Genomic DNA, 27,595 nt, shown 5'->3' with positions numbered 1-27,595 from the left:
ATTAAAGTCAAATAGTTTATTTACTAAAGCGTTATGTTAGGTGAAGTGAAGGGATACAGTATTCAGCTCAAATATCCCACCCAAAAAATCAGCAAATCTGAATTCAATTGAAGTCTATAAGGCCCAAATCTTACTGTTACATTCTGAACATGTTAATGGCTAACAGGCAAACCTACTGTCAATCTACACACACGGGAACCATGGGGACCAAAAGTAGCCACCATCCAGAAGGAAGGACAGTGTCGGCACCAATTCAGAGATGATTTGAGGCTCTACAGCTGATTGATACACAAATAAGATCAATTTTTGATCAATAGTTAAGGTATTTTAATGCATTTTTAAGACTTAACTCCTAACTTTAGTGTCACTTTAACTTGGCTTACAAATGCCGACGCCTGGGACATGGAGTTTCGGGCGTTGGGCGAGTAGTTTTTTTCTACATTTAGCCTTGCTTTGGACAAGCAGAGCTAAATGTACAGCGTCGAGCCGCCGCTCGTTTTTATACAAGTGATCTGATTAGATCACTTGTATGAAATGAGCAGCGATCTTGTCCGGGCCCCCTCTGCCCCCCACCATGGTTTTTGGGGTCCCCCGCTTCTCTGAGGGACTCGGGACCATGGCACATGAGCTCACCAGTATAGAGAGTGTAGAGCAGAGCAGTTGTAATATAAACAGATTGCCTGCAGACCACAGAGGTGGCTATTTCTATGAGGATATGAAGAGGAAAGCTAACAAAAATGTACGTTTCTGTGTTCATATACAGCAACTGCATATGCCTAGGTGTACATTGCTGGTTTATGGGTTTTTTTTAAATACCTCCAAAAGGTGCAAATGGGCTTTAAATCTACATATGCAAAAATGTGAACATCACTACTATATTTATAATACCATTAATTACATATCCAAGTCTATGCCCAGAACATCTGTTCCAGAACAGTACTAATTCCCCTAACATAGTACAACTTATGCAAGCGTCACACACCACACCAAAATAGTCCCAATAATACTAACACTGAAAGCTAAACAGCAAGGTCATTTGATGCACCTAACAGGATATCTCAAGTTGTCACTTACATCAGCTATTCAAATGTTGACCATTTCTTCTTTCCTGGGTCTTGTCTTAAAGTGATATTGTCAGTGCAGGGTCACTTGTATACAAAAGCATAGCTGCTAAAAGAAGGAACAATATACCTACCTTTCTGGTAGCCCGTGTCTAGTCCTGGGGACACAGATAACAATAAATACTTGACAAAGGTTCTTCCCACTTCCCACTCAGTCAACGGAAATCTATTGCCATACAGTGCATCACCTTTGTTGGGATCTAATTTCATGACATCCACTGGTAAAAAAAATTATTTCAAAGCGTAAGCAGTCAAACAGATTCACAAGGATGAGCCATATCCAGATATCTAGCTGCACTTATGGTCAACATAGGGGAGCAATTCATTATTACAAATCTCTATGAATATGATAACCATCACGTCATCTTTTTTCAAAGTCTTATCATAATCCAGCATTTTGTCACTGGCATATAACACCAGGTTCTTTTATTACTTGCCACACATTTTCACTTGAAGCAATTACGTTTGCAGCCTTGAGTTTGTTTTAACCCTTTCACGGCTCTGACATATAACATACAAAATTAGCTTTCTTGGGAGCGTGGAGCTGTGATGTATGGTACAGATCTTTGGAAGTCAAATGGCAAAAACAGTGAGACGGAGTCTGTGGAATAACAGTAACTAGAAAGTTTTTGCTTCCTGCAAATAAAATGTTATTGAGTTCTGGATCATTGCTGTTGACATTGTCTTTTTTTTCATCTTCCTACAGTGTTTTCCAGGATATTGGTGAACATTTTTGACAATTAACACATATACTTTTCTTGTTGTAGGTAGTTTATTCTACTCCTATTCAATTGAATTAACTTATCAGGACAGGGCTTTGATGTAGAACATTGTGTTGTATTATATCTGAAATCCCCGCTGTTTAGCTAAATCCAAAATAAGTCCATGACCCAACTCCTGCAGAGCCTTTGAAGTCTAGGATTTTCAAGCAAGGCAGGATTCAACACTAAGTATACATAGCGATGTGAGGGCTTGCTGGATCACCACTGAGAAAATTAGGAATAGTAAGGCAGAGATGAGTTTTACATTCACTAGACAGGTTTATTTAGCCATGGCTCTCACTTTTACCTCCTCCTGCGGCAGATAAAACCTTGTTTCCTGATGTTGTTGCTCCTGTCTTCCGTGGGACCTACAGTGTACCTCTGTCCTGTGTACTTACTCTTGCAGCTACTTCTGTCCACCTGTTGACACATCTCTGGTTGCTCCCACTCCTGCAATCCCCCTGGCTTTTTCCTGCACTCTAGCTTACCCCAGTATATTTTCTGTACTTACTACTAAGGCCAACTGTGCATAGGAGGGGCTAAGCGCAGACATCTAGATGGTCCCTATTCCTTAAAAAAGAACTCCAGGAATGTTTTTTTATTAACCCTTGCAATGGAACTACCTCACATTACAAGGGTTAAGTGCTCATTTGTGTCTAGGTTAAAAAAAAAAAGAATAACTTACCAAAAGCTCAGAGCTGGTCAGCTGTCACGGCACTCCCTGCAGCCAGTCCCCTCCGCAGCAGCAGATTGGAATCTTCCTCAGCATCCCCACTTCTATGTTAAGTGTATAGATGTGATGATTTTCTGGACCATAGACCGCTGCAGAGGAGGGGGAGAGACATTCCAGGGACCAGTCTAAGAACAAGCCACCTAAGAGCTTTGCGTGAGTATATCTTTGTTTTTGTTTTTTTAACCTAGACACAACCTAGCAGTTAACCCTTGCAGTACAGGGGTAGCCCAATTGCAACGGTTAATAAGAAAGATTCCTGGAGTTCTGCTTTAAGGAAAGCTTGAGAGTGTATATTCTGCAGTGCCAGAGCATGCAAATAAAGATTCCTCAAAAGTTAACTGCTTGAGGTCAACTTGAGCTGTGGTCACCTGGTCTGAAGATAGGCCTGACCATTGCATTTGGCAATTTGCCCAAACCAAAAGCCAATTTTAAACCTAATTCATCATTCGGGCATTGATGTCACTGACAGGGTCAGGCATGCGATCAGTCGAGTCTCTCTTCTCATAGCTCAAGTAAGTTACCAGTGACACTAATGTTCTTATCAGCTGCCCACAGGGCCGGGTTTACTCTCCCTGCCGCCCCAAGGCCAGGTTCTGCGATGCGCCATCGCCGAGTTCACATGTAAACGAACAATCGGCTGCCTCACTCTACATTTAGTCCTGCTTGTGCAAAGCAGGACTGAATGTAGAGAGGGCAACTTCCCCACAAACACACCGCTGCCGCCCGAGGTCAGGCCTCGGTGGCCTTGTGAATCCGGGCCTGGCTGCCCATAGGGGCAACATTGTTCCAACTGATCACTGATGCAAGGGGCATTCTTCTCATTGACCACCAATTCTTCTCAATGACTGCCAATGTAAGGGGCATTCTTCTCACTAACCATCAATGCAACGGACATTCTTCTCACTGACCGCCAATGTAAGGTGCATTCTTCTCATTGATCACCAATATAAGGGGCATTCTTCTCACGACCATCAATGCAATGGACATTCTTCTCATTGACCACCAATGTAAGGGGCATTCTTCTCAATGACTGCCAATGTAGCGGGCATTCTTCTCACTAACCATCAATGCAATGGACATTCTTCTCATTGACCACCAATGTAAGGGGCATTCTTCTCTTTGACCACCAATGTAAGAGGCATTCTTCTCAATGACTGCCAATGTAGCGGGCATTCTTCTCACTAACCATCAATGCAATGGACATTCTTCTCACTGACCACCAATGCAAGGGGCATTCTTCACACTGACCACCAATGCAAGGGGCATTCTTTTCATTGACCACCAATGTAAGTGGCATTCTTCTCAATGACTGCCAATGTAAGGGGCATTCTTCTTATTGATCACCAATATAAGGGGCATTCTTCTCACGGACCATCAATGCAAGGGGCATTCTTCTCATTGATCACCAATATAAGGGGCATTCTTCTCACGGACCATCAATGCAATGGACATTCTTCTCATTGACCACCAATGTAAGGGGCATTCTTCCCGTTGACCACCAATGTAAGGGGCATTCTTCTCATTGACCACCAATGTAAGTGGCATTCTTCTCATTGACCACCAATGTAAGGGGCATTCTTCTCATTGACCACCAATGTAAGGGGCATTCTTCCCGTTGACCACCAATGTAAGGGGCATTCTTCTCAATGACTGCCAATGCAAGGGACATTCTTCTCATTGATCACCAATATAAGGGGCATTCTTCTCACGGACCATCAATGCAATGGACATTCTTCTCATTGACCACCAATGTAAGGGGCATTCTTCTCATTGACCACCAATGTAGGGGGCATTCTTCTCACTGATCATCAATGCAATGGGCATTCTTCTCACTGACCATCAATGCAATGGATATTCTTCTCACTGACCACCAATGTAAGGGGCATTCTTCTCGTTGACCACCAATGTAAGGGGCATTCTTCTCAATGACTGCCAATGTAAGAGGCATTCTTCTCATTGACCACCAATGTAAGGGGCATTCTTCTCACAGACCATCAATGCAATGGGCATTCTTCTCACTGATCATCAATGCAATGGACATTTTTCTCACTGACCACCAATGCAAGGGGCATTCTTCTAATTTACCACCAATGTAAGGAGCATTCTTCCCGTTGACCACCAATGTATGGGGCATTCTTCCCGTTGACCACCAATGTAATGGACATTCTTCTCACTGACGACCAGTATAAGGGGTATTCTTCTCATTGACCACCAATGTAAGGGGCATTCTTCTCATTGACAAGCAATCTAAGGGGCATTCTTCTCACTGAACACCAATGTAAGGGGCATTCTTCTCACTGACTGACCACTAATGTAAGGGGCATGCTTCTTATTGACCCGCAATCTAGGGGACATTCTTCTCATTGACCAATAATGTAAGGGGCATTATTCTCAATGACTGCCAATGTAAGGGGCATTCTTCACACGGACCATCAATGCAATGGACATTCTTCTCATTGACTACCAATGTAAGGGGAATTTTTCTAATTGATCACCAATGTAAGGGGCATTTTTCTCACTGACTACCAATGCAATGTTATTCTCATCGAACTATTGTTGTTGCAATAGTGTAGACTAGATCCTAACAGGTTGTGTTGATACTGGGGAATTTAGTCTGTTGTTCACCGAAAGCTTGTCCTGAAACTGTAACTGTTAGTGCAAGTAAAGAGGTATCACAGACAGTACTGGATTCAAAACCTAAAACCATGAAGCAAGAGTGTCAAAATAACAGATAGGTGACTAATATATGCAGAATGAGACATCAGCAATGACAGCTTCTATGTTACACTAGAAAGGATTTATTTTAGGGTCCCTAAATGTGCATTGCAATAAAGCACCATAACACCGAAAGCTAAGTGTGGTGTGGTATGGAGCCATTGCTTTTAAATGGCACCCCAAGGCAACTAGCCAGCGCACTACAATGTACAGTATCTCACAGAAATGAGTACACGCCTCACATTTTTGTAAATATTTTATGATATCATTTTACGTGACGACACTGAAGAAATTACACTTTGCTATAATGTAAAGTAGTGAGTGTACAGCTTGTATATCAGTGTACATTTGCTGTCCCCTCAAAAAAACTCCACACACAGCCATTAATGTCTAAACTGCTGGCAGCAAAAGTTAATACACCCCTAAGTGAAAATGTCCAAATTGGGCCCAAAGTGTCAATATTTTGTGTGGACACCATTATTTTCCAGCACTGCCTTAACCCTCTTGGGCATGGAGTTCACCAGAGCTTCACAGGTTGCCACTGGAGTCCTCTATGACGACATCACGGAGCTGGTGGATGCTAGAGACCTTGCGCTCCTCCACATTTCGTTTGAGGATGCCCCACAGATGCTCAATAGGGTTTAGGTCTGGAGACATGCTTGGCCAGTGCATCACCTTTACCCTCAGCTTCTTTAGCAAGGCAGTGGTCGTCTTGGAGGTGTGTTTGGGGTCGTTATCATATTGGAATACTGCCCTGCGGCCCAGTCTCCGAAGGGAGGGGATCATGCTCTGCTTCAATTGCCTTGGATGTTGACAACATCAAGCAATGCTTTTTTGGTAGCGAGGCTCTACTAGTTATTGTGAAAGGGAACGTTCATAGACAGACTGGTTGCAAAGGCTGAACGGAAAAAAAACTCTACATCTAAATTAGGCACTTTGCCTGACCAGTTTAATGGAGAAAGGAATATAAACTGATCAAATCTTCAGTAAAAAATATGCTAAAAAGGACATAAAGATGTTTCAAAGAACATTCAGCTTTGACAAGAGAAAAGCTGTGAATAAGTGTCAACAATCTGCATTAAAAATAGAAAATCATGACAGTCACTATGGGCAACAAAGTTGCCTCCTCAGCAAAATATGTAATGTACCGTGTTTCCCCGAAAATAAAATGTCACAATACATGTTGGCATTCATGGTTCCCTCAATGAACTTTAGCTCCCCAGTGCCGGCAGCACTCATGCAGCCCGAGACCATGACACTCCCACCACCATGCTTGTCTTTGTACTCCTCACCTGGTTGCCGCCACACACGCTTGACACCATCTGAACCAAATACGTTTATCTTGGTCTCATCAGACCATAGGACATGGTTCCAGTAACCAGCGTGGGGGCCAAACTCCTCACAAATTACACCAAAATTATATTGCTTCTATTTGCTGCCAGTCTTCTTATTGCCGTAAAGGCGTTATTTCTCACTGCCATTGCAACATAATGTAAAATATCGCTAATGACAACTACATGAATCTGTTGCACATATCAGTAGGAGCATTAGAACCCTCGCACCACTTTTCTGAATTTGGCACAGAACATTCAAAGGCAGCATCAACACCAGAAAAAGCATTGCAAATGGGATATCGAATCAACCCCAAATTGTGGCCTTTTGCTGTTATCAGGAGCTGCACTTCAGGCCCAATAAATGAGGGCCTGCTCACACTGCAATATAGAGCACTGCACTGCAATATAGAGCACCGCACTGCACTCAGTTTCATGTGCTGACATGCAAGCTTGCCGCATGGCTCAGTGTGTTAGGCAGCCCTTTTTAAAATGAATAGTCTGCAACGTCCAAAACAAAGGATCTTTTTGCAGTATTTCGAGCGTAAACTAAACTCACCAAACATGTTACAATCTGATTGTACTATTGTCTTTGGCTCTACCAACAACCATGAAGTGTAAGTGCCTGCCTGGATACAAATTGATTGTATAAATTAGGTAGGTCCTCATATAACATATTTTTGGCAATCGTACAAAGATTGTACAGTCATATTTTAACATGTATGGTGACTCTCACAATGGACAATTAAAAGTGATCATTCCATTCCAATGGAAAAGTCAGTGTAATATTCCCTCATGTAAAGGATCTCTTTTGCTCCCAGCTGTCATTCCTCCAAACAAGCACTAGGTGGCACCCAAGTGTCCGTGTACTGGTCACATTACAATGAAGGAGAGCTCCGCGGTAGTGTAATAGTATGCGCCGTCTCTCTCACTATGGGTTCAGAGGGCTCCGGGCGGTGGTTTATTGTCACGTGACCTAAGTCATACGGAACACCGCTGTTCTAATAGAATCCTGGACCCGTGACAAAGCTGGACCCTCGCGTCACTTCCGGGGGCGTCGGAGAAGGGTGGGGGCTTATAGTGTTCTTGCGTTAGTTGTACGTCACCCGAGGCGCTGCCATTGGACGTATCTGACAGCCGGTGATCGATCAAAACTACGAACTTATCGAGTTGTGGGACCGCATTACTTCCGGTTTCCTCAGAACTACGAGGTTTTTACACAAAACATGTTGTGCACGAGCGCCATCCACGGCATTGCCCTATAGACATAGACCACAGCAATAAAGTAATAAAATGATGTAGGATGACAGTAAGCCAGCGCGTTCTTTATCTCAGGTGCCCCACTCAAGCGGCGGCCATATTGAGTGGGGCACCGGAGATAAAGAACGTGCTGGCTTACTGTCATCCTACATCATTTTATTACTTTATTGCTGTGGTCTATGTCTATAGGGCAATGCCGTGGATGGCGCTCGTGCACAACATGTTTTGTGTAAAAACCTCGTAGTTCTGAGGAAACCGGAAGTAATGCGGTCCCACAACTCGATAAGTTCGCACTTTCGACACATCACCGACTATACATGTTTTAATGTGGAAAGGGATCAGGCTGGACATGTCCTGGGTGAGGGCGGCTGTGGAGCGGCATGAGGACAGGGAAGAGGAGGTGTTTGATGAGGAGGGAGATGAGATGAACCTTCTGCACAGAGAATGGCAGAGATCCATGGAGAAGAGACTGAAGGTAAGGAGAACATGGGCTCATGTGTCTGTTATACTTCTAACTCATTCATCTAGTGCCGCGCTTTTTAAACACAACCCTGTAACAAAGTGCCTACAATATAGACCTCACTTTCAGATACAGTGTATGTAATCTATAGCTAACTTAATAAAATGCATACAATTTATAACTAAAAAAGTGCATCAAATAAATTATCAATTTATCAATCAGGATTGTGACTTGTCAATCCCAAGTGTGCTTATTGTTCATCATCATCATCATCATTATTATTCCCCTTTTATTTTGCACAACTAAAGTTCTGCTTAACCCATGCAATAAACTAATATGTAGCCGAGAGGGAAGATTATCCCAGCAAGTCACATACAGTGGAAAGGAAATTCTGCATAAATTACACTTTCATAATTGTTATTTAGAGGCACAAGATCATAGGACTCACTTCTGTTGTATGGTGCCAGTTATGATCGAATGTTCTCCATTTCTTTTATTTCAGGAAGGGTATGTAGATGGGATTGATGCTGGAAAGGAAAATGCATTGCAGTCAGGATTTAACCAGGGATATAAGTTGGGAGTCCATATGCTAATGCCCTGTGGAGAACTTCGAGGGACTATAAGGTATCTGAATATTTGTTTTATTGTTGGTGTGCTTGGGGACATTTATAAAGGGATACTCAGAAATTTTGTTTATGATTTTGTATTATAAGCCAACATACTGTATGCTTGCTGTCATTTGGTTTTATAAAGTGGGTTTATGTCAGGGTTGGACAAATCCCAGGAGCCAGGTACCCAATGCTTCTTAAAGTAAAGTACAGCAGGCACCTATCTTTAGAGGTTTTCTCCAGTTGTCAATGGAGCTGACTCCTAAAAAAAAAACCTGCTGGCTTCTGGATTGGACAAACCGACTCCTGAATTCTATATTTATTTGTCCACTCCAAATATTTATATATTTGCTTACACATGATCAGAAGGGAGGCATTTCTATAGCGCTTCTAGTGGCATCACAAACGGAATACCTTCACTTACCTAGTATGGTTGACCTGAGGTATTTTTATTGAAAAAGTTGACAACTTTTTCAATAATCGATTATAATCGATTATGTCGATTAGTTGTTGCAGCCCTATATTGATGCTGTCCTGATAGTTAAACACCTCCAAGATCAGAACTTGAGTTCCTTAGAAGGTTTCTTTATTGTGATTCAGCTTGAAAAGTCTAAACAGTGAAGCGGCATATGAGAGTCAAAGCTCAGCCTTATGTATTGCCACAAATATTTTCTTTCCATGAACCTTGCTGGCAAAGTGTTAGTTTGAACATGAAACCATCCCTCCATGCTGGATGGTCTTTAAAGCCCAACTGAACTTTCAGTTTAAATAAGCTAATCCATTATGGTACATTCAATTCTTAGTTTGTTTTATTTAGAAAGCATCCAAAGTTAGAGTAGTCTGTACCCTGTCAGCTTGCTTCAGAAAATTCTATGTGAAAGCAGTGGTCTCTGCAGAGGTCCATCACTTTCTTGCTGAGTCAGACCTATAGTGCTGCAATCACAGCAAAGCTAATGCTTCCAGCTGATTGGGGAGTTCTGGCTCTGACTCAGCAGGGGTGTGTCAGAGCTCTGCAGTGAGACCTTTGCTTCCATAGTGTCCTTACCTACAGCAGGCTGGCATGAACCGGCTTTTCTAATTAGAGTATGGCTGCTTTCTAAAAAAACAACTGTAAGACTTTGCAAACCTTTTGTTTGGATGTACCTGGAATGTATGTAGTAGATTTAAAATATTAAAGGCTGAGCGTTTTCTTTTACCTTACTGCATTAAGGTAAACAAAGCCCAGTACATTTTTTTCACCCCCTACCCCCCCCCCCACACTTACCTGTGGTCAGTCGTCTCCTCCGCCGGGATCAGGAAGATTCTTTCTTTCCCCGAACTTCCTGGTCCTGGAGGAGAGTATTGAGGGCAGAGGAGCCATAAGCTCCTTCTGCCATCCTTCAAAGTGTGACTGAGAATGGCGGGCATGGCTTGCCAGAAGCTATGTGTGTGTCTATGGACGCACACAATTAGGTGCATGGATGCCCATGCTCCTCAGCAGCCAGCCAGCTGATGGAAACACCCGAACACAGGAAGTTTGGGAACAACTAGAGAACAAGGAAACAAACGTTTAAAGAAAAAAACAAAAGACATTACAATCAAGTCTGACCCTCATCATAATAATAAGAAAAATAATTAATGTCACTTTAAACTAAAAGTCAATTTGGGCTTTGAAGGGTCAGATAACAGTAATATATGAATTTATATAGTAAGCAGATTATAAAACCAGTTGTGCATTAACCCCTTCCTGACTGCAGTCTGTAGATTTACTTTACAGGTACAGTGTCCCATAATAAGAGGACATTGATCTACGTTGCATTTTTTAGAACTAGGATCTACAGAAGCTGATCACACAAATGAGAAGGTCAGGACATGAGGGGAACAGCTGAATTGGTCAAAATTCCAGCCATGGGTGGCCCTGCAGGCACCACCCAGCTCGACAAACTTCAGTTGAACATTTTAAGAGATTGGGTGGCAAAAATGTCAGTCAAATAGTGACTGCAGCCAATCAGATGCAGTCATCATTCCAGTATTCATCTGCAGGTGCTGGCTGTTTGAACACAAGAGGCGACAAGTGGAGATTCCTTCATCTATGCTGTCTAACATGGTTGGAGGAACCTATTAGGTTTCTCTTGTTCAGCCCACATGCATGTATAGCTAGCTTAGAGGGTTAACTTTGAATGAACATGAGTCAGAGAACAGACTACTGAGATTTAAATTCAGTACTGCAGATTCATTGCCTGTATAGAAGTAAATCATATTATTATACTATCGCCAAGACTTGTCCCAATAGGCAATAAATACTTTGGAAATTAATTTGATAAGAATCCTAAATCGAAATGCATAATAGTGGTCTTTTTTTTTCTTTGTATTCATTTCTGAATGTGGCAAAATAAACTGGACCTCATTGATAAGTGTCAGGGTGGATCAGCTGGTGTTTTTTTTTTTTTTTTTTTACATAATGGCAGCCTTTCTCTCTCATGCTGGCAAATAGTATTTGCATGGTTGCTTTGGCACGGCACAATGACAGTTCAGCTCACAGACTGATAAATTACCTTGTGTAGTGATCACTGTATGAAGTTCTGTATAGTAATATTTATTTCTGCTTTTCAGTGCTCTTGTCACATGGTGTCAAGTTCACAAATCGGATCCCACGCCGAATACACAGCTTGGTGAGCTCCTGACTGCCATCTGCCACTGTGAGGACCAACTTGTGAAGGGCCTGTCTTCTGTCCACCAGGATGTTCATCCTCCTGAGTTATCAAGCTGTATGGATGACATGGGACTCGGCAGCCATACACATGAGCCCAGTAATGACTCATGCGCTGCAGGCCAGGACTGTTGCCGCAAGCAGGAGTCTCTCTCTTCTTCCTTTCTAAACTGTAGGACTACACAGGAGATGAACAACATTATGAAACATGAACTTGGTCGAATTTTGAAAGACACTCATTCCATAGCGCAACAGCTGAATGTGTCTTCAGATCTGCTTTGTTATTTGCAAACTCTGGAACTGAAGCATTCATTGATCTGAAGATTATATTAGAGAATTATTTCCTATACATCATAGCCAGAGGAACGTCTGGTGCTATGATAGGTTGGATATTTTGTATTCTTTCTACTAAAGTATGGTTGTGGAACATATTTTTATATTTATAAAAACCACTACTTTATGATATTGATTAAAGACTTGAGAGTTAGTTGTGTCCTGACTGAACAATATTCTAGAGTATATTCCTCTCCTGGGGAGAATAGAATTCCCCCCATGATGTCCCTAAGGGAACAAGGGTTCTTGGCTGTGACTGTATTCTGGGTAAAAATATGACAGACTGTCTCTCTGGGTGATCAGCATGCAAGCTACAGGTATGTGAAATAAGGTTTACTGGTACTGGGGTAGCTGCATGAAAGTCACTCGTGCTTAAATGGATCTCATCATTAAAGGGTCACTTGTACTCAAAGAATAGTGTTAAAGAATGGGTTCTATACCAGGGGTAGGCAAACTCTGACCCTCAAGCTGTGGTGCAACTATTAACCCATGGGGCATTGCAAGACTCTGACACCCGCAAGCATGACTCCCAGAGGTAAATGGAGGGCCGAATTTTGCTTACCCATGTTCTATACTTCTCTTGCTGCCATTTCAATCCTTCTTGTCCTAAGCAGGTATTAAGCACTTCTTGTGGGTCGAATAACTGTTACCCCCGCTGCATGCTGTGGACTCTCCCTTCATCTTGTTCGTTAGTGATGTCTGAGCTGGTGGAGGAACCACAGCATGGAGTAGGTATTCTACATAGCGAGCAGTGGGAAATACTTGCTGCAGCTGATAATATCTCTCAGTAGCCACAGGCATACAAATCCACTTTGTGTGCAACAAATGCATTACCAAACCCAGTTATTACCTTGTGCATGTAGTGATGAGATCATCCCTGAGCTGCACATAGCTTGTACAGAGATCAGAGCTGTGGGAGGGGCACAGCAGGTCTATCCTCTACAGCCCTGGTTCTCAACTGGTGGGTCATGACCCCGTGTTCAGTGGGTCGCTGCATGCCTTTCACTTTTCTAGGTGAGAGGCACCTCTGCCTCCCCCTAGCGCAGCACTGTCAGTTCTTGCAGCAAGCAGCTATTCAAAATATGCTGCCCAGCGCCGAATGTCCGCTTGAGGTGGGATGGGGCTATAGCCGCGAGGGAGCTCCATCCATATGTGCATTGCTTACTGCTCCCTTACGTGTCCTATAGAGGTGCCTGGACCGGAGTGACATCTGGCTCCTGGCACATCTACAGGACGCGTAAGGGAGCTGTACAAGCAATGCACATATGGTTGGAACTATGTCACAGCACAGCAGCCCTAGTTCTTGTAAGGTTGAGAGACTAGGTGGACCTTTTAAAAAAAAACAAAGTTTTGAAACAAAGGTTTCATTTTTTGGAGTGTGTGTGTGTGTCAGGGTTTTTGACATTCGTACAGTGCATAGTACCACGCAATCACACCTACCGTGCATTCTGGTGTTGGAGGTTTGTTGCCTTGCAATTCATTTGAATGGTACCCCAAACGCACTTCCCACCCACAGTTCATACGCCCGCACCAGAACGCACGGTAACCTAATGCCATGCCTTCCAATGCACTGTGACTTGTGTCGCAACTTAATGACCAAGGACAAATGTGGGTCCTGAGGTTACACAGGTTGAGAACCACTGCTCTACAGGGCTATGTGCAGGAGGGGGTGGACCCAAGGCCAGTGACCCTGCACAAAGGGAGAAAGTAGCAGTGACTGGTCTTTTTATTACAGGAAGGTTTGCTTGATTACTGCACTGATCTGGAACAAAGATTCAAGTAAGACTACACATACCTCTTTTATTGAGACAATATTTGCTTATCCCAGAGTTCAGCTTTAACAAGGTAAAAAAAAAAACAGCTGACAAATACAGAGTGTGGGTACCTGCACATACTTGCAGCAGCTTTCAGTGCCCTTACCTTGCTTAAATGCCTGACGATTTGGAAACTCACTTTGTGGCACTGTTGGAATTTTGCCCACTTGCTCCTGCACCTTATACCTTGGGGTAGTCATACTTTAACACTACAGTACTAGGACGTTCTGAAACTCTCTGATCAGATGAGCCCAACATTTTCTGGGAATGGGAGCTGAAGGTTTCCTGAATAAAAATGAAACATTGCGGGGGAAGCCTGTAATTTGATTTTCAGCCCTGTCCACATGTTTCAGGACAAAAAGTAATCCAGTCACACAAGCAGGAAATAAGATTCCTCTACAATTACTGGGGACAAAACACCCCTAGTCTAAATATTGTAAGGAAGTAATACCTATTTTTTGGTGGCAATTTTAAAGATCCTATTGGCTGGAGCTTGAAATTTAATTTTTAACCCCTTGACTGGCAAGGATGTATTCTAAACATGGATGCTCCTTTCTTGGCTGGCCAATTATGTATGGAATACACCTAGTGATTAAAAGGTTGATGCTGGGTCTTGGCTCATCTCCTCCTTTTATACCCGGGTTGGCAATATCATCTTTCAGCTGTTAAAGATCCTGCAGCACAGTTCTGAGAACCTCCAAATACAAGGTCAGTGAGGGACTTCTGCTGGGGAAGGAGATCAAGCTTCTGTGTCTCTGATCTCCATCTGCAGCAGATAGGGGTCATCATTGAGCTCTGAGGTCTCCAAAGTTTACCTACCACCACATAGGTATATGGTCACACAGTGGTCCTGTTAGCCCCCCAAAAATTATATATATACATATATCATTTTACACACATTCACTTGCTTTTCCCCTTCTGTACTGTCTCAATCTAGGGTAGAACCTTGACACAGATGCAGGAGGGCCTTCTTACAAGATTTAGGATCTATATACCAGGAACTTGCTGGATAGATGACATTGCCCTCACTGGGTTCTGCACTCAGTAACTATTTCCACATTTCTTTGTTTTACACTTTCATGCAGCTTTTTGTCATGGGGTGGTGACTATCCTTAAATGAGAAGACCTTGCTTTATAGTGCAAGGTCTTCTTTCAGATGCAGCATGTATTTTGTATCAGGGTCAACTGTGACGTCATGATTTACTTTTCAATGTACTGAACAGGAACATGCAATTGGCCATTTCAGTAAAGGAAAAGCTTAGGACTACATGAAGGCTACATTATGTATTTTCCTTAAAACACCATTTAATACGCTATATTTTTTAACTGTAATGCAGTTAGATTGTACATTCAGTAATAAATATGCTTGTGGTTTTGTAGTTTTTTTTTTCCTTTTCCATACTTAAAATACTTTGCTGCAGCACTCTGGAGAGTCGAACTGCTGTCACACTTATGTGGTGCCTGGGGTCTCCAGCAGTCCAGCTCACCCCCCTTCACAGTGCTCCAATGAACAATGCTCTGGGAATGTAAGCACGGGTAGCTTTAGTGTGCAGGGGGACATGTTGGACCCATGGATTGCATCGTTTGTGACAGCAGTGGTCCGACTCTTCAAAGTGCTGCAGCAAAGGGTATTTTAATGCTTGTAACAGTACAAAGTATGGACCCCCTCCCCTAAAATACAAACATATTTGTTATTGGATATGAACCCTGGCTGCATTACAAGAATACATGGAGAGGGTTCAGTTGGGCTTAAATCTACAAATCCAAAATAAAATGCATGGAATTTTTGTTTTAAGCTTACCCTAAGTAAACAGGTTGGACGTTTTCCACTTGAACAGTAAAACAAAGCTAAGTGAAATATTGTAGAATAGTGCATGCCCAGAGCACACAGCATAGTCACCTAGAAAGGTCTGCATTGAACCGTTTGGTACCACAACATAGGTGAACTTGTGCTTTCTCTTTGTTTCACAAAACCAAATCCCTGCACCCATAACTGAAATCTGAGTATTGATTCAAGTAACAATGCAGCATTGATGGTTTCCGTTTTCTACATTTTATGAGGAAACAGAATAATAAGTGTAATCATGAAAACAGAACTTTTTTGTGAATGCTGTTTTGACAGCACTGAACATGACTAGGAAACATCAAGGGATGAATGTTGTTCTGCTGTATCTAGCTAAAGACCCCTTCCCTGTGCGGTCGTCACAGGCTAGACCTAAAAATCATAAATGAACTCAAGAACAAAAATGTAATTTCTTGTAGCCTACAATTCCTTAGATCTTGTGGCTGCATTTGTTTTCTTATTTCAGGCTCAGTACATTATCTGACACTGCAGAAAATTACCTGTGGATCTTGCCAGAAAGTTTGAGTCATTGTACCTTCCTGTGTACTAAACGGAAATAAACAAGGTTATCAGCTTTTCCTAGAAATATTCTGTGAAGTACAAAACCCCTCCCTTCACATAATGGGGGAGAGGAGGTATTTGTAGTCCAAATCAGGAGAGTAGCCTAGGGTGACAATGCTAGATACAGTATGGTAAGGGCGTTGTCACTTTAGGACAGGAAGTTTGTTACTGGCAGGGTCACCAAGTAAAACAGTTGCCACATCTATGGACTGGTAAGCTGCTACATTAAATAATTGTTATTGGGTTTAGACATCCTACAAAGACACACACACACACAGCTTTGCTGCAGAGTAACTCACATCCAGATGAACTAAACAATTATCCAATTATTGCTTTTCACATAATTGGATAATTGAAGTGAATCATCACACAATTTGGGTGAGCTTCTTTAGTAAATCGGCCTCAATGAATCATCTGCAGGACGCAATTCCATCACCACATCAATGGCCACTGTTCTGGTGAGCTGATTAATCCCTTTAAGACATATGTGGCAGCACAGTGGGTCAGCCTTAATGCCCAGCTGCCTCATAAAAGAGTTGCTCCATTGTTCTGAGCTCATTGGGCGTCCCTAGATCTGTACCGAGCGATCACCAACAGCTTACACTTAACTACCGAAGATCAAGGGCTGGTAGGACAGACTGAAAATCATCCACCCATTTAACAGGTTTCTTGGTTGGTTGTAAAGGGCTGATATTTGGCTACCATTAAATTACGCAACATAGATTTGTTATGCATTATAGTATTTATAATATTTAAATGAACAGATCAAAAAACAGACTTTGTTTTCAGTAGCTTTCATCATTTTCCTGTTCAGGAACGGATCGAGGCATAGCAAAGCCTGACACGCTCATGCCGAGTTCTTCTGTGATGCTTGAACTTAGCTCTCCTGTAATACTGGAGCTTGGATCCTCAGTTATATTAGGACTAGGAACGTCTGCCATGATAGGGCTGAGCTGCTGTACAATCATAGCATTCGGATCCTCTGTGAGACTTGAACAGGACTCTTCAGCAAGGCTAGAATTTGGCTGTTCTACACTACTAGAATTGACTTGTGGAATGTTATAATAGGTATCTTCAGTAAAGGTAGAATTTGTTTCCTGAGCAGGACTAGACCCATGTGAATCAACAGAAATAATTCCACCATTGGTTTCAGGGAAGAGCTCCTCAATGGGATCACAGACGGAGCCAAGTAGAACACTTTTGCCATGAGTGGATGGTTTTTCTTCTTCTTCTTCTTTGTTGCACAATCGTTTACTGAAAATGTCGGAATGGATTTCATCTGAATTTTGGGAAGATAAACCATCACCTTTTGCACATGACGTTTCCATTGTTTCAGCAACTTCCTCTTTGTGCGCCTTCTTGAAGATGGTTCTCATAGTAATGGGAATTGACATACAACTAAAAAATTAAAGTTGAAACAAGGAATTAAGGTTAATAGCATAGCTTAACCTTTTGAAGGCTCAATAACACAGCTGTTAGTGGCTGTACACCGCCCTGATCAGCGTTTTTCCTGCTTTTGATTAATTTTTGAGTTTAGATAAAGAGTTCAGCTTAAAATGTACAAAAACCCAAAATCTATTACTCTGTGTGTTTGGCCACACTGTACACACTTTTAAGCAAATCAAGTAGGAAGTGCTATTACTGGCAGGTTTTCCTGAGAAGAAACCTTTTCTTAAGCAAATTGTTTTTATGAACCTATTGCAAATGGTATATGGTGAGGCGTAATGGCAAAACACACTGGAAAAATAGATTTGGAATTTACACACATTTGAAATTGAGTCAGCCTTTACATACTTTAAACCAAAGTTCCTTATACATCCCAAATAATTTTTCTCCATTCAATTCCAATACCTACTTTCCAAACAGAATTAGTTTCATTTGTAATAGTGTAAGCTCAGTTTAGTTCCTGATGGCTCACGTCACAGGAACTGAACTTTCAAGTATGAATAAAGCAAATTTTTCAGTAACAGTCTAAAACATTAAAGCTGAACTCCACGCATTTATAAAGAAGCTTCCCTTGCAGTGAGATCCCCACTCGTTTATGCCTACGGGTAGAGGAATAAGGTGTAATACTTACCCTATTCCTTGTTCTGGCAGGCTCCCTCCATCTGTACGACCTGCTCCCAAAACCTCTTTTTTGAAGGCGCTCTTGACCGGCGGTCACAGCTGACTTCATTAAGTACAATTCAGGGCCAATAGCCCTGAATTGTACACAAGGATGTAGAAGACGTGCCCAAGACCTGAAGCATCAAGAAGAAGAGGAGAGTGCCAGAACCTTCCAGAGCAGGAATAAGGCAAACATTACACCACATTCCTCTACCCTTAGGCAAAAAAACAAGCAGGGGTCCCACTGCCTTATTGGAGTTCAGCAACATCTTTTTTTCCATTTGTTTGGTCATACAAAAAACATTCCAGATTCAAATTTACCATTCCAGAATCTTCCCAATAAATTCACTGTTGCAGAGTAAGGGAGGATCACAGGAGCTGGTGTACAGGGTGCACAATAATTTCCTTGGGCTCAAGACTTCAACAACAACTGCACATAACAAATACACATAGGTTTACTTTAAAACATGACAAGATGTACAGTGACATTTTAAGCGATAGGAGACATTAAAAAAATGTTTTATGGTCTTTCATAGATACATAAACACATACCGCAGGAAAGACTTCCACCGCTGGGATTCTGAAATGAAATGCAAATTTTTAAGTCTTTTTGCAGGGAGACTTCAAAGTGAAGCATGCCATTGTGATCTACAGAAAAAAAAGAGACTCATAAGTTAGTGTTTAAAATTGCAGCCCCTAACCAGCGGCTCAGCTAACTCTGCATCATCTCCAATGATGCTCATGGTGGACTCTCCACAATGCCTGCAGGTCTGAACACATATTACACAAAATACTATACTTAGAGAGGGCCTTCCCCCAACCCATATTGTAAACTGTCTGCCTACTCTATGTACTGTACATATGAAAATAAAGAAATATAAAACGTGTGTCCTTGTTCTATATGTGTCCACATGCTAATGCTTCTTTTTCCTCCTCCTTTATTCTTAAGGTCACCATTTTGTATAAGTAGACATCACCGCTGGCCAGCTTCTTCTTGATTTTGCTGATGGCCCATCAATGACATCAACCCAAATCTTGTGCATATGCTGTAGGTGATCTGTTCTGAAAACTTGTTCTCAGTCAATGACTTAGTTTTAGAACCAGAGACAGCCAAGCAAGTATCATTTGCATAGGATGATCAGCAAAAACAGCCTAAAATCAGCACAATCTAACCATATTTCTCTCTTTGGTTTTCTTTTGGGAGAATGTCTGCCTGTACATTTGGGGTCAGATTAGGAAAGGTTTGTCTCTTTAGGTCTTTCCTTCTGAAAAAGCAAACAAACAATCTCTTTGTTAGGCAAATGCTTTGTCTTTAATACCTTTAGTCCCTGACTTAGAACAAGCATAGAATTTAGGACTTTTCTTGGACACTCATTCTAGGTGTAAGACTAAGGAGCATTAAAGTCAGACACGGTCAGGCAGCTATCATGTGCAAACAGCCCCTATATTTCTTTCATGACTGATGTACTGTTAGTCTTTTTGTGGATATAAGTTTTAAAAGAGCAGTTGATAATACTTACCTTTAGGGTTTATTGTAGGAGATAAACAGCTGTTGAGCAAAGTACTGTAAGCTGCTTGATATCGTAAAATTTCCAGGACAGATGGTACATGACTTGGGTCTGTGAAAGGTATTTTGTTTACAAGTGCACCCATCACATTACTTTCATTTTCACAGCTACTGCTCATTATATAACATTGGTCCATACAACCTGGAATAGACTAAGAAGAAAAGAAGCTCATTCACATTTACTTACATCAAAATAATGACTTAAAATGGCCATAGTCATCTAATCAACTTTGGAGGTTTGTGGGCAGTGACAAAAAAAAAATACAACAAAACAGGACTAGAGGAAGAACGTATGTGGGCAGCATAGAAAAACTTTCACAATCACTGGTATTTACCAATATAAGCTACCTTCAGGGCAGTCTGAAGTGTACAGAGCTGACACCACCCCATCCTCAACACAGCCATCTATTAAGTTGTCTCCCCCTCCTTGCTGCAATACTACTTCTTAAGCTTATCTTTCTTTTCTACTCTTCTCCACGCCTTCCTTATTTTTTCTTCCCCCCCCCCCCTTTTAATCTCTTTCTGCTTTCCTCCCCGATTTTCCTCATCTCTGCCTTCACCGCACATTCATCTTTTTCTTTTCTTCTACGGTTTCTATAGGTTTTCCTTCATTCGTTCTGCTGTCAGGTCAAGTGCTGGTTCAGTTATGGTACTGTGCTGTTTTATAACCAGATCCATGTTGTTTTCAGTAGCGGAGGGGGGGGCCCGCACCGATCGTTGCAAAATACAAGCGATCCGCCAGCTCTACAGCCGGCGGATCGCTTGTATGTTAACAGGCACCACTGTCTGTTTTTAAATTGCGATCATTTCCCGCTCGCGCGCGCCCAGTGGCGCGTGCGAGGGGGCGTGTCTGAGCGGACGTCTAAAGACGCCCGCTCAGATCTAGAGAGCTCCAGCCGGCCGTTTTTTTACTACGGCCGGCCCGGAGGTGGTTAAGTGCATTATGGGTCTACTTTACATTTGCTTGTGTTACTCATTACCAACTTACTTGTACTCTTATGGCTTGTTTCCTGACTGGCAACATAATTGAATGTCCTTGTGTTAGTGGTTTATATTTGTTTGAAATTTTTTTATATACCAAGTTTGCCAAAAAAGGATAATCTATTCCTGCAAGTTAACAGTAACACAAGGAAAGCCATCAAACTCTATGCAAGGCAAGAGAGTTGCCTGCCAAAAGAATCCGTAATTCTTTTCAGCCAGTCTTCTGATACAGACAGTTCTGCCAAACAGAACAGCCAAATCTTGGACCTCTGTGCAGGTACACAATGCAGCCTGGTCCATGACCCATCTTAGCCTTTTAGCCGTTCCCTGGACAATATAGGAACACCAACACATAGATTAGGTCATTCCTCCGCTCTCCCCTACTATAGGCATGTTCAGTGTAGGATGGCAATGTTGGTTATGTGTTTAGATGAAGCACTGAGATCTTGAGAAATGCTTAAGTTTTATTTAACCAGCAGGACCTTACATGTATGTATACAGGAATACAGCATAGTAGAGAGGAAAACATATATTACAGATAAAGCTTTCCAACAGGCAAACACTGGGCTAGTCCCCAATTGGCTCAAAACATTTTCAAGACAAATTTGGTGTGATAAACACATTCCTGGAATAAAAAGTGACTTTATATCTGGTGACAATTCAGCTGATCTGACAGTTTTGCAATTTATTAAATCCCAGAGTTTTTAGAAAGCTCTGGTGATTACCCAGCAAGCTTAATCTTGGCCCTTTTCAAACATGTCTGTCTGTTGAAGTGCAAACATGGAAATATACAGTATAACCATGTTTGTCTGCAAGACCTTACCTATATGTGTTAGAACATTTTCAGATTTTTATGGTTTGTATCTCGGTTAAGATTTCAACCCATTACCTGTTCTGGCACTAGCAACCACTTACTTCATCTTCTGACACCTTGCTCCATCACATGATTGAGAGAAAATCTCCACAGTGAGTACACAGACTGACAACCTCGCAAAGGTGTTATATTTTCACAATGCTACCCCCACCCCTCATCCTCCTCTGTTGTTTTGGAGGCTTGTGTTTTATTATTGGGTGTTTTAGCCACAGACCAAAAAAAAAAAACCATACATACCACAATAAACTGGATTTCTCTATGGACTGCTGGCTCTTTAACTTTTATGTCAATAAGCAATTCATGCAAGTGTGCTTGCCCTGTTGCAAAGACTGGAATGCCTACAATAAAGAAAACAAGTAAAATATATCTCGATCTACAGTATATCTCCCACACACCTATACATACACACACCATTTAGAAAGCCCTCCTATACAGAGATAGGACCTCTCAAACCTCAAGAGGTTTTAATATATGGAACTTTTCAAACCTAGTATAATGTTAAAGCAAAAAGTACTAATCGGATTTGATGCTTTCTCCTTTTCTTTGAACATTTCTTAGTGAAGGGAACACAATTCCCATCACCTACCCTAAAGTACATCTGTCATGAGAGAAATATATGGGCTGCCATTCATCAACTGGAATGGTTAGTTTCTTGGCTTTTATGCTGATACTTTGGTTTTAGTACTTACTAGAGCTACTTACCCAAAAACAAATATAGATTTAATAAGGAGCTCCAACTTTTTGCCCAAGGTTTGTTAATCACAGTATTGATTCCAGACACAGCTCATCAACTAACATTTTCAGTAGTCAACAGTTCCATGTATCTTTCATAACAGGTGTTCTTTAAAGTCAATCTATGGGTAAAGCTCCTCCCTCCCATTCATTCACCAGTTAGAAAAAAACAAAAAACTTCTGAAGTCTTTGGTATACTTAATCTGGCCATACACCTATAGATTATCTGTAGATTTGCTATGGTCAGATGGAAAAAGTAACAGATTCCTCCGTCTACGCTAAACTGTGTGAAAAGAGGAATCTCCCACTGGGCCAAGCTTTAGTATCTTGCCTGCATCCAATCAGATTGTTCAGGTATTTTGTCAGCCAGCGGGGCCGACTAGCAAGATGCTGAAGCTTGGCCCAGCGGGAGATTCCTCCATCCACACTGTTTAGCGTAGATGGAGGAATCTGTTGAACCACAGATTTTCTATAGGTGTATGGCCAGCTTTACCATCCGTGTCCTTCAGTCCACTTCCAGAGTGAAAAGGGGTGGATCCAATGTTGCAGTCTGTGCCCGCACTGACTGGTAACCTCTTCAGGAGGACATCATGTCAATGCAGTCTTTAGAGGGTCCCGCCATTGGACAGCCAAAGTGTCTGTCACCCAGGCAGTAACGTGAACACCCAAAGGAGGGACCCTCCTGCTCTGCAGTGAAGAGGACGACTCAGGACCCGGCCCGTCACAGGACTATGGATTGAGGCAAGTAAATGGGGCATTTAGATTTTATTTTAAATAATTCAGCAGGTAGTTTGGGAGTGTGTGTGTGTGTGCAAAATAGTTGACCCCTTTAACTGTTCGCTGCCAAGGCCTTTTTTTGCACACGTTATAATCCAAATTTTAGGCATGAAAATTACTTCAAACCCCCTGAATATTATCCATTTTCTGAACGCCAATACCCTGAAGAATAAAATGGTGGCGCAAATTTTTATGTTGCATGATATCAGCGTAACACTTAATGGGTGTGTCCGTGAAACGAGGTGGAGGACTTTAATAAATTTATTTTTACATTTAATATTTTTTTAAACCAATTTATTTTACCTTTAAATGCTATCACATAGGGGGCTTATAATCCCCCTATGTGATAGCATATTAGCAGTGGCAGGTCCTCTTTAAAGTGACACCAGGGTTCCAAAAGACCCCGAATGTCACCTTTCCACTCTAAATAAGCTATTGGAGTCCATATTGCACTCCAATAGCTTATTTCTCTGCTTCAGTAGATAAGCAATGACAGCTCAGAGACAGGAAGTGATGTGATCCTAGTCGCTCCCGGTCACATAGAGCAAAGAGGAGATCAGCGAATGGAAGTTCACCGCTTTCCTCCTTAGCTTACCACCAGCACCCGACATGCTGGTCCCAGGCCCACAGGAGGGGCAAGGGAGCCCAGGAAAAAAGGCGAAGGTGTCGGGGGGGGGTTGAATTTACCGGCCCGTGGAAGCAATCTGATGGCAGCTGAGCCGCCCGAATCGCTTCCATTGTAAAGCCCGCAGCTGGCTTTACAAATGTAAATGAGTCTCGGTGGCTAGTCTGTTTAAAGGGGCCCGCTGCCACCAACGTATGGCATACATCGGTGGCAGCGAAGGGGTTAAAGGTAGTCCTATCATGAAAGAATTATGCAGGCTACCATTGCCGACATCTTTTGAAAATGCTAATTGGCTCGCTGACTACTTGACAAAACTTTGAGTTACTGACCCAAAACAAGTGTGCAAATAAGAACCAACTTTTCTGGTACTTTTTAGGGCTTTGCAAATGAAAATATTGAACCCAATGGGTTAGCATGACAAGCTGGTAGCTAGAATCATTAATGGCAGCTGCCACATTTTTCTCAGGACAAGTTTACTGATCTTCTACCTAAACTACACCACCTTAGCTCTGATGGTACACAGTGTCCATCAGTGTTTTGCAAAGATGCTTAGCAGTCTCCTTCACCACCCTAAAAATCCAGTTTAAATGAACTATACACTGCCCTGGATGCCCACATTCGCTATATAAGGAATCAAGGCTTCACCTGACTTTCCCAAACACAACAGGACTACACTGCTGTTATCTCTACCCTGACATTCAGTACATATATGGGTAACACTATCTACCTGACATCCAGTATAAAGGTAGATGTATGGTGAGCACTAACGGCACTGGACAGCTTTAGCAGTACCAAGTTAGCATACCCCTCCAGCACACCGCTCTACTATAGTCCTGAGAAGGATTCCCTGTTTAGCCACTTTGCTCACTGGTTACTACTACAGCAACCAAGTAACCACTGTTGCTCCAGTCCACTGCTCACGCTTTCCCAAAACTCATGTCACACAGGGCTCTGAGGACTGCATACTCCACTGCCATCCCTCAAGTCTTTGTTAGGCACAGTTGTCACATCCACATCCCCAAGCAAGCTTGGCTGCAAGCAAAAACATTTTGGTTCCCTTATATATTTCAATGGATGCCACAACCACAAGACAAGCTTTTTCTAAAACTAGCATGATGAGAACTGCAATGCCATAGAGAAAACCAGAACTTCCTATTTAAAAAATATAACATTTTGGAAACGGATCAATGTATTACAAAATTCTAGCACAGCAATTATTGTGTTTTAAAAAAGGGAAAAAAGAACAGATTACAAAAAAAAAACCACAACAATTATTTACCAGTAATATTTTGGATCTTATGGATTAAAGGCAACAATATTGGCTCTGGGTGTGCAAATGTTAAGAAGAAACAGGCAGGCAATGCCATACTGGACTCTTCTGTGAATGTTGAAAATCCATTAGTACTGTAAAAAAAAAAAAATTGCAGTTAGGAAATCATAAAAGTATACATTTTATCCAAAGGTTCTGCTTCTTATGTTTATTTGTTATGCTATACTGTATATGACCGATTTGATATGAGCACATAGCAGTGAAACACTATTATAGCAATATAAAATGTTTTCTGCAGTGAAAACATAACATGTGCTCTTGGGAGCCAAAATCATGTTTGGCGTTCCTTTTCCAGTTGGAAGGCATTATTAACGTGGGATGAACTTTGACATATGCCAAAATAGTTCACTAAATAGAATTGCTTTGCTGTATCCCTTAGGTCCTGGGTTAAATTTCCCAAGGCAACATGTTTAGGTTTATCCCATCGCCCTCAACCATCCTATCCAAGTCAGTTCTCTCTGGGAACTACAAGGTTATTCAATTGGGAAAATATGGTGTGGAACTGTACTTTGTAAAATCTATATTCTGGTGACACAAACAGCATCTTTACCACTGGTACTGTTGTGAACATTTCTTTAATCATTTGTGGTGAATTACAATTAACCAGCCTCTGCACTTATGTTTAGTTTACATATGTTGCATTATCTTCTGTGCACTACACCCTTTTTTGCCTATTCTGTACTATTCACCAGTTATCTCCACATTTGAACAAATGCATGGAGTGTCATGCAATTCCTTTACCTTCCTCTGTTATTGCAAACATTCCTTTTTATTTAGCCATACACTCTCAAAGCCCTAAGTTCTGGATGTCCTATAGGACAGTATGTGATCATCCTACAGACATATTTTCATTAATAACCAACTGAAATAAGTTATTGGCAACCCATGGGAAATGGTTTAATCTATTCATAGCGCAGTTATAAACCAATTTCAGTTTGAAATAGCTTTCCTAATTGTTCTGCTTTGAGTCAGTCTGGGATATACAGGGTCCACTATAGAATAAAAAAAACGAACATGCAAGATACACGTTTTATAGAATAAATATACTCCATTTATAGCTTTAATTAGAAGCAGAATTATTTCTTCTATATTTTGGATCAGGGAAATCTTTCAGCAAGCAGGCCAACGCGCCCACGTCCACCTGGCTTAGTCAAGACGATTGCACGTTCTTGGCCGTGCAAGCGACTTTCGGATGGGCTCTGAAACATGTAGAACAGATATGCAACAACCTGCATTGTGGAAAATTACAAGATTTGTAATTGTAGTTGTTACAAATCTGTGCTTTCCCCAAGCACTGTATGGGCCTACCTAGCTTATCGAATGTGCCTCCTGTGGCAGTCGAGCTGGGCAAGAACCCTGCTGGTTTGTTTGCTGAGGTCGTATCTGTCCCCCCTGGCGTAGGGCACCAGTCCACTGTGTGGGCTGAAGACTGGCACGAGGTGCACACCGGGGCTTTAAGACCGGCAAAATGTCTGCAGAATAGTTCAGTATCTACCCTGCCCCAATCGGCGGTGAACTGGAACTGCGCCAGACCGGCAGCCGCTTTGGCTGAAAACGCCCGGTGATAATCATAGTATGCAAACCCTCCATACTTATATGAAAGATCCACCACTATATGCAGATACGCGTCCAGCTCTTCCCTTCGATTAGGGTTTACAGAGCACACAACGTCTCTAAAAACGCCAAACGCTAACACGAATTCATGTATAGTCAGTTTACGGCTTAACCTGGGGTCCCTGGCTTTCAACACAACGGACACCTCTCCGCATGAGAAAGCTTTATGATCCGTAACATCGTGCGCCGCTATCAGTAGGGATGCTAAGTTGACATCTTTCCCTTCTAAAATATCCTTTCTTAAACTGGCCGGAACAAAATGAGCTGGCGTTATATTAGGGGCAATCTTCACTGTACCTGCCGCGGCGGACACTGCCGCGTTGGAAGTCCCCGGAAGAACCGCAGAGGTGCTGGCCACGTCTGGTGTCGTGGTAGCAGGGACTGCAGGAACCTGCTTCTCTAGATTCTCTGTCCTATGTTGCAAGTCGTGAAACGACGTGGTGAGGAGATTAAGTGTGGTGTGAATATTAGCTAGAGAAGTCACTACGGTTTGTAACGACACCTGCTCTGAGCTGCCACTAGCCGCTGCTGGGGGGAACAGTAACTTAAATAGTTCCGCCTTCCTTGCGGAGGCTGCAAAAGGAATGCCTCTCCTCCGAAGTTCCAAAATAAGTTTAGGAACAGTCCATGCCCTGATCGACTGTGTACTCCCTTGCTCGGAAACCCTAGACGGGGTTGCTGGTAGAAACGCTATATCTTCGCTTTCGGACACATGAGACATGCTTAGTCGATATGCACCACCAAGCCTATTTGTTACAAC

General features: G+C 42.2%; 2 protein-coding genes across 2 annotated transcripts in view; one reads left to right on the top strand and one right to left on the bottom strand.

The window, feature by feature from the left end:
• Positions 1-8,270: 8,270 nt before the first annotated feature.
• On the top strand, positions 8,271-12,010 carry YAE1D1 (Yae1 domain containing 1). Its single transcript, XM_018559663.1, has 3 exons — positions 8,271-8,396; positions 8,884-9,005; positions 11,582-12,010. Exons 1-3 carry the CDS (start codon positions 8,271-8,273, stop codon positions 11,997-11,999), a joined length of 666 nt encoding a protein of 221 aa, XP_018415165.1. The 3' UTR covers positions 12,000-12,010.
• A 5,004-nt stretch (positions 12,011-17,014) lies between these two features.
• The window catches only part of LOC108789598 (mediator of RNA polymerase II transcription subunit 1-like), a 36,484-nt gene continuing 25,903 nt past the window's right edge, over positions 17,015-27,595 (bottom strand). The window contains exons 12-17 of the mRNA XM_018559658.1: positions 25,171-25,295; positions 21,995-22,095; positions 19,856-20,054; positions 18,888-18,983; positions 18,657-18,765; positions 17,015-17,627 (exon numbers count right to left, since the gene is read on the bottom strand). Coding sequence (XP_018415160.1) covers positions 17,015-17,627; positions 18,657-18,765; positions 18,888-18,983; positions 19,856-20,054; positions 21,995-22,095; positions 25,171-25,295 — 1,243 coding nt within the window. The remainder of the gene's footprint in view (positions 17,628-18,656; positions 18,766-18,887; positions 18,984-19,855; positions 20,055-21,994; positions 22,096-25,170; positions 25,296-27,595) is intronic.

This window comes from Nanorana parkeri, unplaced genomic scaffold (assembly GCF_000935625.1).
Source record: "Nanorana parkeri isolate BGI_ZX_2015 unplaced genomic scaffold, ASM93562v1 scaffold410, whole genome shotgun sequence".
In the NCBI taxonomy this organism is placed as follows: Eukaryota; Metazoa; Chordata; class Amphibia; order Anura; family Dicroglossidae; genus Nanorana; species Nanorana parkeri.
This window is presented reverse-complemented; position numbering and strand designations above follow the sequence as displayed.